Source organism: Pinus tabuliformis, chromosome 6 (genome assembly GCF_031772625.1).
Source record: "Pinus tabuliformis cultivar Carrire ecotype Pingquan chromosome 6, CPIR1, whole genome shotgun sequence".
NCBI lineage: Eukaryota > Viridiplantae > Streptophyta > Pinopsida > Pinales > Pinaceae > Pinus > Pinus tabuliformis.
Window position 1 is genome coordinate 1,065,741,283 of NC_142292.1, and position 12,537 is coordinate 1,065,753,819.

General features: G+C 40.1%; 1 protein-coding gene across 4 annotated transcripts in view; it reads left to right on the top strand.

The window, feature by feature from the left end:
• Positions 1–12,537, top strand: part of LOC149262621 (translocator assembly/maintenance protein) — a 94,276-nt gene that overhangs the window by 39,506 nt on the left and 42,233 nt on the right. For all 4 annotated transcript variants that reach the window (XR_016259178.1, XR_016259179.1, XM_089424977.1 and 1 more), the window contains exons 7-8: positions 5,376–5,480; positions 5,799–5,876. Coding sequence is in view for 2 of the 4 variants with exons in the window: in XM_089424977.1 (XP_089281103.1) it covers positions 5,376–5,480; positions 5,799–5,876 (183 nt within the window). In the remaining 2 variants the exon portion in view is untranslated. The remainder of the gene's footprint in view (positions 1–5,375; positions 5,481–5,798; positions 5,877–12,537) is intronic.

Here is a 12,537-nt window from a genome sequence, read left to right on the forward strand (position 1 = left end):
ACTTTCTTTTGATTGTTTCCCTTGAGTTTGCTATGCAATTTAATAAGTTGTTTTGCAATTGCGTAGTTCTAGGTCTTTAGGGGTCTTTCAGGCAGTAGGTCAGAAGTTTCCTTTGCATATATGTTTTTCTTTGTAGTTAAAGATATCATGAGAGGCTGATTTGGACTTGAGACTTTGTTCTAGGTAAAAATTTGGATAAGATTTGCTGTTTGGAGTTTTGATATGTCTTTGTTCAATCGTTTGAGTCAGGATAGGCATGCATAGATGATTGATGAGATTTAGATTGTCTTTAGCCTTTGAACATTGTAGTCTCATCATGTATTTTCTAGTCATGCTTGCATTGACTTATTATACTGGAGGTCTTATCCAAATTTAGGGATATCATACTAACAAGTTGGTGCAATTTCTCAGATTTGATCACTCGATTGGAGATTTCCAAGGTTCTTGCCATTTTGCAGGGGAATGCGACCCCCATATGAAGCTATCGTTGTATTTGGAGATTACACCCTCGTAATTGTGTTGCCGACTTTGAAATCAGCTTAGGATCTAATCATAGTCAATGTTTTAGTAGTAGGTCAAGAGCACTTATTGGATGAATATGATGCACATTTGAATGTCCATATGTTACTTGAGAGTCTTGAGACATGCATTAGTTTTAGCTTTTCCTTGTAAGTAAGTTGATTGTTATTTTGAGATGGAGTTTGATAGAATGAAGAGTTGATTGGATTCTTTACATAAAAGCAAGTCAAATCAATTGAACTAGCACATGAGGGCAGGTTAGCTAGCAGGGTTGGATTTTTTCAAATAAGGTCTGTAGGATTATCATCAAAGTTGGCTTCATTGTTAGAGATATCATTCTTTCCCTGGACGGAGACGGTGAGTGCTGATTTTTACAAAAAATGAATAAACTTGTTAGTTCTTTCTCCATGAATACTCTATTCCATGCAAGCCAAGCAATCACATTTAGGACTGTTATTTGAAATCCATCGATTTGTGATGTTACCTCAATATTAGCGCTTGTGTGAGGAAGGCAAGTCAATTTGTTTGAGTTGGCCTTGATAGGGATTCTGTGGCATCAACGATTTGTACTTTTAATGCACCATAGAGCTTGAGTTCAAATTGTCGTGGGATGTAAGTAAAGCATGCCCAAGGATACAAGGTAGGTGTAATTTTTTTTTTGAGGAAAGAAATCTGCCTCCATCTAAGTCCAAGGGCTAGAGTGAGGTCGCTGGTACCAGACTAGCCCACAGGTATACTCAAGAGTTCACAAGGCTCCATGCCAACACAATAATATTCATAGGCATGAAGCCATTGCAACAATATTCAACAAGACATTATAGCTCATCATGTCACCAACAGGGATTTGAACTTGGGAGCGGAAGATAACAACCATTCCACCCAACCACCCAAGATAACCCCGATTGACAAGGTAGGTGTAATCCTTGAAATGATCTCATCACAATTAGCTAGGCTTTTTCTTGAAGAAAACTCTTTCTAAGAGGTGATTTGATTTATTTTGGTATATTCCAAGTCAATAAGCTGTTTTTCCTATTTTTACTTGGATATGACAACACTTGTCGTTGAGGATGAGTTTGTTGAGTTAGCATTTATTGTACAATCATGACAAGGAAGGTATTTGTCCTGAGTATGAGTTAGAGGAATTGAGGTGGTGGGTACAATAATTGTTAAGGTTGTCTTTTGTGGTTGAAAATTGAAATCATTTTGATAACTGGGTGTTATTGTTAGTCCTAGTTCAGTTTTCAAACCAAGAAATGTGGCACACTCGTCAGGGTTTGGATAGGGGCCACTTCACTTGAAATGTTTGACATGAAAGGATTGGTTTATGACTGTACGATTTCTATTTGCAGCAGTGGGGTGTAGTGCTTATTTATACTTGTTCTACTATCTTTTCTCCTAGCCAATGAATGGCAGCCACATATGGAATACATCCTCAGGCACTATTGTTCATAGCATCTATTCTCTTATTTCCATCCTCATGACAGTAGCAGAAGGCACACATGTTACTTTCTATTTCCAAGATGGATTTAAGGGATTCTGCTATCAGGTGGAAGTGGACCAGTTCTCGTGTTGTTCAGTGAGTTTGATCTCTGCATGCATGATCGATGAGGAGGGTGCATTCCTAACCCATCTTTAGAGCTATCCATGCATTGAGTTAACAACAATGATGACGGCTCACTAGTGGCAGTAGTTGCAAGCCTAATCCGGGCATATGTAGGCACAACACTTGCACTCCTTAATTTATCCAATGAAGGGAAAATTCTTTAGAGAAGAGGATTTTATTTAATAATTGTCGAGAGATTGAGGAATGCTTAGATCCCAAGAGTTTCATTTTCCCTCTCAGTTGTAAGTTTGTAACTGTTCTTGGACTTTTGATGTTAATAAAATGCCCAGTTAGTCCTTGCTTCCTTGCTTTTTGGTGTGTTGATTATAGCCTGTAGGCTGTAAATGTTGCAATCCCCCACTTGATCAAGTTTATTTCATATGCTATTGTGAATGTTCTTCCCTTTGGTTGTATGAAATATGTGAAATATTGTCATGATTTAAATCCCTAAAGGTTCATAATATTAGAGATTCTACAGCGCTTGATTTGCTTTTAAGTGGCTGGATAGGGTTGTGCGTGTGTTCTTTCCCTTTATGTAAAGTTTGTTCTGAAAGTAAAACTTCTCTCTAGACCATGAGTGACATCATGTCTGTTAATTTTTTTAATTCACGATAACAGATCTGCACCCAAAGATTCTACTCTACTGCTGAAACTTAAAATATTAAAGAATAACAATCAAAATCTCTGATGGTAAAAAATAAAATGAATGGGAGTACAGATTAGGCATGTAGACACTGCATATCTGAATCTTGGATCAATCTGGTAAGTGATTTGTTGATCTGAAAACTGAGAATTCTGCAACCACAAACCTACAACTAGAAATTCTCAAAAAGCAAGCCCCTTTCTTCTTATTCACCTCAGGATAACGACTACAAATATACAGGACTAGGGAGAAACACTAACAGAAGGTAGTTGCTCTACTTGGGTTGGTAATCTCAGGTCAACTCACCCTTTGTTCATCTCAAGCAGACATGGTGAAACAAGATAGACCAACAGATAAGGAAGTCTAAAAAAGACTAAATTAACTCTTCTAAACTGACACACTGGTTATACTAAGTAGGTCACCCCACCTGAGAGAATGTTTCACTGAAGTTTTGCTGGCATGAGCCAACCAAACTGAATTAGATCTGACTGCATGATGACTGACGCCTGAGTCACCGGGTTTGGCGAATTTAATCCTTCAGACTTGAAATTCGCTGAATCTCAAACCAATTCGAACAAATTCGTTTTTGTTCGCTGAACTTCAAGCTGAACACAAACCTGTGATGAATTTGTAAAAAATTCGATAAAATTCGCAAGAAATTCGATGGAGTTCGTTTTAAGAGTTTTTTGGTTCGGTGTTTTCCAGGGTTTATAATTAAAAAAATTAAAATTGGTAAAAAGTGAGGTGGCCATGAAACTCTCACTCTCGCATACGACCATTGACTCCCACCACTACTGCCTGCACACCCATCCCTGGACCCTCAGCGCTCACTCGATCCCTCACGCGTCCAGACTCACTCTCGGCTCTCTAGTCTCCACTGTCAGCTCATCTTGGCTCTCGAGTCTCCACCTTGCAGCCACAGGCTGCGTTTTATTTTATACGCCTGTGACTGTTCAGTGTTAGCAATAGCAGGTGTTAGTGAGAGTGGACATAAATAGAAGAGAGCCGGTGAGAATTTTCATTGTCATTTTGTTTCATGTTAATAATTCTCAACATAAACACTCCATTAGAATTTTACAAATCCAATAGTGGTAATTGACAAGACTGAAAGATGTGGACATTTCTAGGATTTTTCATCTGTGTGTTAATTTATGGAACATAAATGTGGCTCACGCTATGATGAATGATCTCTCATAATTCTGTTGCAATATTCCTCACAAATTTAAAGAGCATTGTAATTTATGACAAGCATATGTTGTATGGTTAAAAGCTTAAATGTCATGACAAATAACCCACTAAACTGAACTCCTTAATCTGATAATTTATTCCTGCGGCACTGATACACCAAGTATGAGCACTGGAATTTGATGTCATCTTCACTAAACATACATTGATGGATCAACCCTGTAGGCTGTAACAGTGGTTTATATATGTCACGTGTTTTTTTGCCTGCTTAAAATTGAATATTATCATTATATATATATATATATATATATATATATATTTCAAATTTCTATATGTCGAACTTTATTGGAAAATTTTTAGGTGTCGAACTTGATTCGAATTTCAAAGTTGTCGAACTCGAACACGAACGCAGTGACTTAGACTGAGGCGCAGTAGTGGAGATAATATCTTTGCTAATTAAACTGCTCAACTCATTATTAGATGCATTTAACTCATTAACGGATAATCACTAGTCAATCGGTCAACTCTAGTCTATAAATAGACCCTGCTAAAATAGGCAGTCAAGAAATAGAAAATCTTTAAAAAAAATATAAAATGACAGAAATGAGGGTTGATCACTAATCCATGAACAGTCTAAAAATAGTTGGTGCTAAAATTGGGAAACCTTAAATTTTAGGAGATTACATAAATTATCTGAAGAACAGGCTTGAACCAACAAAAGAGTTAACAATATTTTGATACCAATAAGATTTGTATCATGCATAGTAAGGATTTTCACGCTAGGGTTACCATGCTTGTCTTTTCATTTTTGTTGTATTAGTGCAGCACCAATCCCATGGTACTTATCAAGAGTCAAATATGTGCAAGTATGTACGATAATATGTCTAGAAAATGTTTTCCCACAGCTAAAACATGCCAGAGGAACAATCATAGTAGAGGTTCAAAGCCATCTTTATCTGTTTTTACCAACTGGCAGCCTGGTTTGGAATAACTTGTTCAACGAGCTTCCCAATTATCTTTATTTTTGTATTGATCTCTGTGGGAATGCGAAGAGCCATTATAATAAATTTATTATTTTAAGGAGCATGCCTGGTCCTCTGATACTGGCAATAAAAGTGATGTCCTTAGTAATTACCAATCGACTAATGTCTAAGTGAATTGTACATTTTCCAGGGATGTGCTTTCTGAGTTCTGTAATGATAGCGGGAAATGACTAATAACCATGTAATACTTGATAGTCATCAACCCTCAAGAAAAAGTAGTAAGTTTGATAGGAAAGTTGTGGTACTGTACAACTGAGTATGATGTACCATGTCTAAATGAAGTTTGAGAAATCTGGATATTTCAAAGGAAATAATTGTTGATGAATTAATAGTTGAAGGGGATTATTTCAATCTAACAACCATTAGCTGTTTCACTTTGTAGGTGCATATTCTTATAGATACGTTGGATATAGAAGATGTCAATGCAGCAAACCTTAAGGCAGCTATTTCAGCTGCACTTCTGCTTTTGCCACCTCAATTCTCAGAGGTGATTTTCATAATCCTTACTGATGTTTCTGTCAATTTCAGTTATATTTGTAAAACTAATATCTAACAATCTGAACTCACTGCAAATCTAATTATTTTTATATGCTTTTTCAATGATTTCCTATATTGTTGAAATTCCATTTGCCTGGACTTCAACTAGGTTGTAGGTGCTGCATGTCACAATCAGATTTCACTTCCCTCTGAACTGATGCAAGTGGTGATTTTTACCATTGGATTATCTTTGCTTATGGTGAATATGTGCTAGTGTATTTGCTTAACTAGTGAAGGCATGCTATTGATGCTTATCTTGTGAATGCAGGAAGAACTTTTTGCCAAAATATGTGGCCTGTCATACATGGGTGATTTACGGATGTTCTTTGCAGAAGACAAACATAAGGTAAGGCATTTCTTGGACATGCATATTGTTGGAAATCCATGCGTCCTAGGTCTGGTCTATGCCCTAGCTAGGAAACATAAATACACTAGTAGTGCCTCACTTCAAAAATTTTGCACAGCGGAAATATAACAGCAGTTAGATCAATGTGTTGAAAATGTAGCGTGGGAGGTCTTATGGCTTGTGCCTTAGCTAGTGAAGACCACAAATTTGTCCTTTCTCTAGCATGAGTGCGAGCTCATGAGAGAGACTTCGGTTACGATGAGTCTATTTCCAGTTTACTGGAATGATCATCAAGATTGCATGCATAGTGTTGGAGCTTCAGTTACGTGGAGTCTACTTCAGTTTGACTACAGAACGAGGTGGCAGTTACAAGCTTAGTTAGAACGAGTTGAGACTTCAGTCTTGATTGAATGGAGAACAAGTTAAGACTCTAGTGTTGCTTGGTGAGAGAATGAATAGAACTCTTAGTTAACTTGCAATCACAACTCGAACTTCTAAATTGAACTGGGCCTTCCTACATGCTTGAATTTTATCTATAAAGAAGAGGACGAAGGCACATAATTCACAAGTTTTGTGAGATCATTCTTTGTGTGTGATGTGTGCATTCTTGAGGAGATTTGCACTAAGAAATAGGAGTAGATTTGCGCAAGGAAGTAGGAGCAGGGATCAGGAATTCTTTAAAGTTTAGGGCAAGTCCAGGCTATTCACTAGGGGATCCAATTGCTCAAGAACTATTAATAAAATACCACAACAAACAAAGCAGGTTTTCCCTTTCGGGTTTCCTCGGCAAATCAAGCATGTCGATTTGTGGGAATGTGTTTTTATCTCTCAATTATTTTCTGCTGCTTATAAATTGTTAAGAAACTCTATATCTTAGTGAAAGTAAATTTGGTTTTAGTTTTCAGTTGCCTTGTTTTCAGTAATTCATCTAAGTAGTTGCAGAGTTTGAAGGAAAATTAACATGGTATCAAAGCAATGTTCAACATAATGACCAACACCAAATTGTTTAGTAAGTGAAGAGCGCAGTTCAAGCAAGAGGCTTGTGCTAGAGTTTTGAAGATCAATTTTTGGATAGCAAAATGTCGTTCCAAGGATTGAGGGCAAATCACTATTTAGAGGGAGCGTCTAACTTCTGCTCATGGAGGGAGCGAATTTCAATGGTGTTGGAAGATATTGGGGTGCTAGAATTTGTGGCGAATTAAATAATTCCACCTCAAGATGCCCAACAGTTGATCCAACATAACAAGAATGACACCAAGGTCAGGAGGATCATTCTTTAGGGGGTCAAAGACCATTTTATCCCTCATCACCATGGGAAGAAGACATCATATGAGATGTGGAAAGCCATCTTAGATTTGTATTAGGGTTCCAGTGATACCAGGAAGCTTGCTCTGAAGAATAGGGTAAGAAATATTTGGATGAGCAAAGGAGAGCCCATCATTACGTACCTTTCAAGTTCCCACAGGTTTGGGATGAGCTAGCCGGAGTGGGAGAAACTGTAGTAGATAAAGACCTTGTGAGTCTTGCTCTACTGGGACTTCATAAGTCTTGGGAAAATTTATAGGATGTAGTCAGTGGCAAAAAGAATATTCCTAGTTGGGAAAGGGTGTGGTCAGATTGGGTCCAAGAAGAGAGTGGGATATCAACAAAGACAGAGGAAGAGGTGAACTTTGCCCTGGCAAGCAAATGCAACAGATCCAAGGGCCAGAAGGGCCAAGGAAAGGCCGAGTCCAATTAGAAGGGTGAGAAGAAGAAGAAAGATCTGAGCAAGATCAAATGCTTCCATTGCCACAAGTTCAGGCACTATGCCACTAAGTGTCCTAATCAAAAGAAGGGATCCAGTAAGGATCATGTGGTTGCATCAACTGAGGTAGATGGGTTTTCTTCTTAGTTCGAGAAAGATTTCTCATTGATAGCTTGCATGGCAAGCTTAGTAGGTAGCAACGTATGGTACATTGATTCTGGAGCATCCTTCCACATGACTGGGAACAAGGAATATTTCAGCCAACTGAAGGAGAAGGACATGCAATTTCACATTGAGCTAGGAGATGATGGCAAGTACTTGACTAGGGGAGTTGGTATTGTCAGTTTTGAGAGGGAGTCTGGTAGCTCTCTCCATCTCAGGGATGTCCTCTATGTTCTAGGCCTGAAGAAGAACCTTGTTTCAGTGGCTACCCTAGAGGACAAGGGTTATGATGTCATCTTCAACAAAGGTAAGGCTTACCTCAAGCACTTAGCTTCTGGATCAGTGAAGCAGATTGGTGTGAGGATGAAGAATCTCTATAGGTTGTAGGTTGAGACATGCGCAACCTTGAGCAACAAGGCAGGAAGTGCGCAACGCAGAGACATGGGGAACTTTGGCACAGATGCATGGGGCACTGAAGATCCTTCAGCAGATAACCACAAGACTACCACAATGCGTGTTTGATCAACATGATGTGTGCAAGGGGTGCACACTTGGCAAGTATGCCAAGCCATCTTTTCAGGGCTGAGACAATAGAGCCAAAAGGATTTTGGAGTTGGTACATTCAAACATATGTGGGCCCTGCTCTTCTCAATCTCTTATGAGGCACATGTACTATGTCACTTTCATAGATGATAATTCCTAGAAGACATGGATCTTCTTTATGAAGAAGGAGGAGGCCTTCTCCAAGTTCATGGAGTTTTGAGGCCTTGGTAGAAAACCAAACCGGGAAGAAGATCAAATCATTGAGTGACAATGGCGGAGAATATGTTTTCAATGCTTTTAGGGACGTGTGTGCGAAGGAGGGCATTAGGAGAAAGCTTACAACACCCCATAACCCTCAGCAAAATGGGTTGGCTGAGAGGAAGAAGCACAACATAATTGGAGTGTCCAAGGCCATGTTGCATGATTTGGGACTGCCTATGTTCTTGTGGGTAGAGGCATGCAAAACTGCATTATTTCTGCAAAACAGGAGTCCACACAGAGTGCTTGGACGAGTTATATTAGAGGAGTCTTTCATAGGCAAGAAGCCTGATGTTTCTCACTTACACATCTTTGGCACAAAAGTTTATTGCCATGTGGCCAAAGAGAGTAGGAAGAAGTTGGAGCCCATAGCTAAAAGGGGATTTTTCGTGGGTTACAGTGAGACATCTTAGGCATACAGGGTTTACATACCATCACTCAAGAAGACAATTATAAGGCAAGACGTGAGGTTTGAGGAGGGAAGAGCTCTGAGGGATTCCTTGGAGCGAGGGCAGGTTGGAGTACCTGAGGATTAGCTACTTGCTCCCAAGCAAGAGCCTCAACTGGGATCACAGATTGAGTTGCAACTAGGTGGCAAGAGGGCCACATATTAGGATGACGAGAAGTCATTATAGGATGAGGAGAGACCTGGACGAGTGGAGGCAACCACTTAGTTAGTGACTCCCAACACAGGGAGGAAGAGAGCCAAGTGGGCTGAGAGGTTGATTCAGGAGGCCCAGGAGTGAGTTGAGACTCCTAGCTCTATGTTCAGGTAGAGTAAGCAGCCATAGAGGTACACTGAGTACATGGCATTGATGACTGAGTTGTTGGACACAAAACCTTCTTGTTATGAGGCGACAACCTCTTGGCAAGTTTGGCGGGATGCTGTGGTGGAGGAATATTCCTCCATCATGAAGAACGATGTTTGGGAGATTGTGCCATGGCTAGAGGGAGAATGAGTAGTAGGCTCATGTTGGATGTACAAGGTGAAGCATGGAGCAGATGGGAGTGTGGAGAAGTACAAAGCCATGTTTGTGGCCAAGGTCTTCTCATAGGTTGAGGGCATCGACTATGAGGAAACATTCGCTCTAGTGGCACGTTATTCATCCATCAGGACGATTTTGGCACTTGCAATTCAGATGGGATGGAAGATCCACTAGATGGACGTGAAAACATTTTTCCTCAACGGGGTGGTTGAGGAGGAGATATATATGGAGTAACCAGAGGGGTTTGAGACTTTCAACAGAGACACTCATGTCTATCTGCTAAAGAAAGCTCTTTGTGGGCTCAAGCAGGGTTTGAGAGCATGGTACACTCGCATTTACAACTACCTTCAAGGATTGGGCTTCACTAAGACTAAGGCGGATGCCAACCTGCACTACATAACGGTTGGAGGGCTTCCACTCATTCTAGTGATCTATATTGATGATCTTATTTTGACTGGAGCAGACAACTCGATTCAGGATTGCAAGGCAGAACTTGCAAGGGAGTTTGAGATGAAGGATATAGGGTTTATGCACTATTTTGTCGGGCTGGAGGTATGGCAGGGTGAACGAGAAATATTCTTGGGGCAGGGGAAGTACACTACAAAGATTCTCAGGAGGTTTCATATTGCAGGCCCATGACCACTCTAGTCGCAAATTGGAGGAAGGTAGACGCTAGCAGAGTAGAGCGAGTAGATGCTACATTGTACTTGCAACTCATCGGGTCATTGTTGTACTTAGTCAATACACGACCTGATATTTGTTTCGCAGTGAACTAATTGAACCAGTTCATGATGGATCCCACTAGAGTTCACTATGTTGCTGTGAAGCATGTTTTGAGGTATCTCAGAGGCACAACAAATTATGGATTATGGTACAAACATGTTGATGGAGTGAGACTTCACAGATGTAGATTGGGCAGGGAGTTCCACAGATCAGAAGAATACTTCATGTTGCATCTTCAAACTTGGATTAGCAGTTGTTTCCTGGTTTAGCAGGAAGTAGAGATTAGTTGCACTCAATTCAGTAGAGGCTGAGTACATGGCTGCCAGTTTGGCAGCATGTGAAGCTATCTGGATGAGGAAGTTGCTTGTGGGACTTTTTAGGCAGGGGATGGAGCCTACTATGATACACTGTGACAATCAGAGTTGCATCAAGCTCTTCGATAATCCAGTGTTTTATGATCGCTCCAAGCATATCAAGATAAGGTATCATCATCTCAGGGACCGTGTATAGAAAGGGATAGTGAAGCTACCGTACATTCCAACAAAGGAGCAGACAACAAATATCTTGACCAAGGCATTGGCAAAAGGCAATTTCGTCTATTTCAGAGATAAGTTGGGAGTTGTGGAGATTCCCTTCCTTGTTAAGAGGGAGTGTTGAAAATGTAGCGTGGAAGGTCTTATGGCTTATGCTTTAGCTAGTGAAGAACACAAATTTGTCCTTTCTTTAGCATGAGTGCGAGCTCATGAGATAGACTTTAGTTATGATGAGTCTATTTCCAGTTTATTGGAATGATCATTAAGATTGCATGCGTAGTGTTGGAGCTTCAGTTACATGTAGTCTTCTTCAGTTTGACTATCGAACAAGGTGGCAATTACAAGTTCAGTTAGAACAAGTTGAGACTTTAGTCTTGATTGAAGGGAGAACGAGTTACGACTCCAGAGCTGACTGGAGAGAGAACGAGTAGAACTCTCAGTTAACTCGCAATCATAACTTGAATTTCTAAATTGAATTGGGCCTTCTTGCATGCTCAAATTTTATCTATAAAGAGGAGGACAAAGGCACATAATTCACAAGTTTTGTGAGATCATTCTTTGTGTAGGAGGTGCACATTCTTGAGGAGCAAGTGTGCATAAATTTAGGAGATTTGTGCAAGGAAATAGGGGCCAAGTGCACTAGGAAATAGGAGGCCTAGTGCGCTAGGAAATAGGTCCAAGTGCGCAAAGAAATAGGGGCTTCTAGTGCGTCGGAAATAGGAGCAGGGATCAGGAATTCTTTAGGGAAGGTCCAGGGTATTCAGCAGGAGAACAGATGTGTTCTCAGAGACAGATTTCTTTGTAACAGATCCAATTGCTCAAGAGCTATCATAAAATACCACAACAAAGAAAGTAGGTTTCCCCTTTTGGGTTTCCTGGGTAGTACAAGTGTGTCAATTTGTGTGAATGTGTTTTTATCTGTCTATTATTTTCCGCTGCTTATAAATTGTTGAGAAACTCTGTATCTTGGTGAAAGTAAATCTGGTTTCAGTTTTCAGTTGCCTTGTTTTCAGTAATTCATTTAAGTAGTTGCAGAGTTTCAAGGAAAATTAACAAAATGATAGTACACAATGATTTATGCCCAAACTTGTTTCTTATCAGTCCATTAGTAAGAAAAGTCACAGGGCTCCCGTACCAGGGATAATGGCCATTTATATCCCTGTACAATGCTAAATAATCAGGTCAATCATTTGACCAAAAACTCCTAAGGTGGATGCCAATTCCCTTAGGTCATCTTCTGCCCAAATACACCAAACAATAATTTACATACCAGGTAATTCCTTGCAGCCCTTGGTTAGCCCTAACAATTCGGTCTTGGCTGCAGTTAATGTCCTTCAAGTTGTGGCCCCTCCTTTTGGAGCCTTGTTCAAGGCTCGACCCTGTGGCCCTGAATTTCTCTTGCTGCGGCCTCTAACCAGGCCTCCAGAGTCCAAACTTAGCTGCCCTACCTCTTCTGTTTGCAACTTGCACACAAAACACTGTCCAGCTGTCCTAGAACTCGGTCTTCTTCTTTAGGCCAGAATTTCCTCACAACGGTCCTTTCGCTACTGCGACTACTTTTGTTGCCTTTGTCACCACACCCAAGAAGAAATGATCCTTGATTTCTCGTGTCTCCAAACCTCTCCATTGGTTTATTATTTATACTTGTCCTTAGGTCTCTTAGGAAGCCCTCCTTTACTTCAAGAGCCCTCCAACTCAACCTTTACATTAAA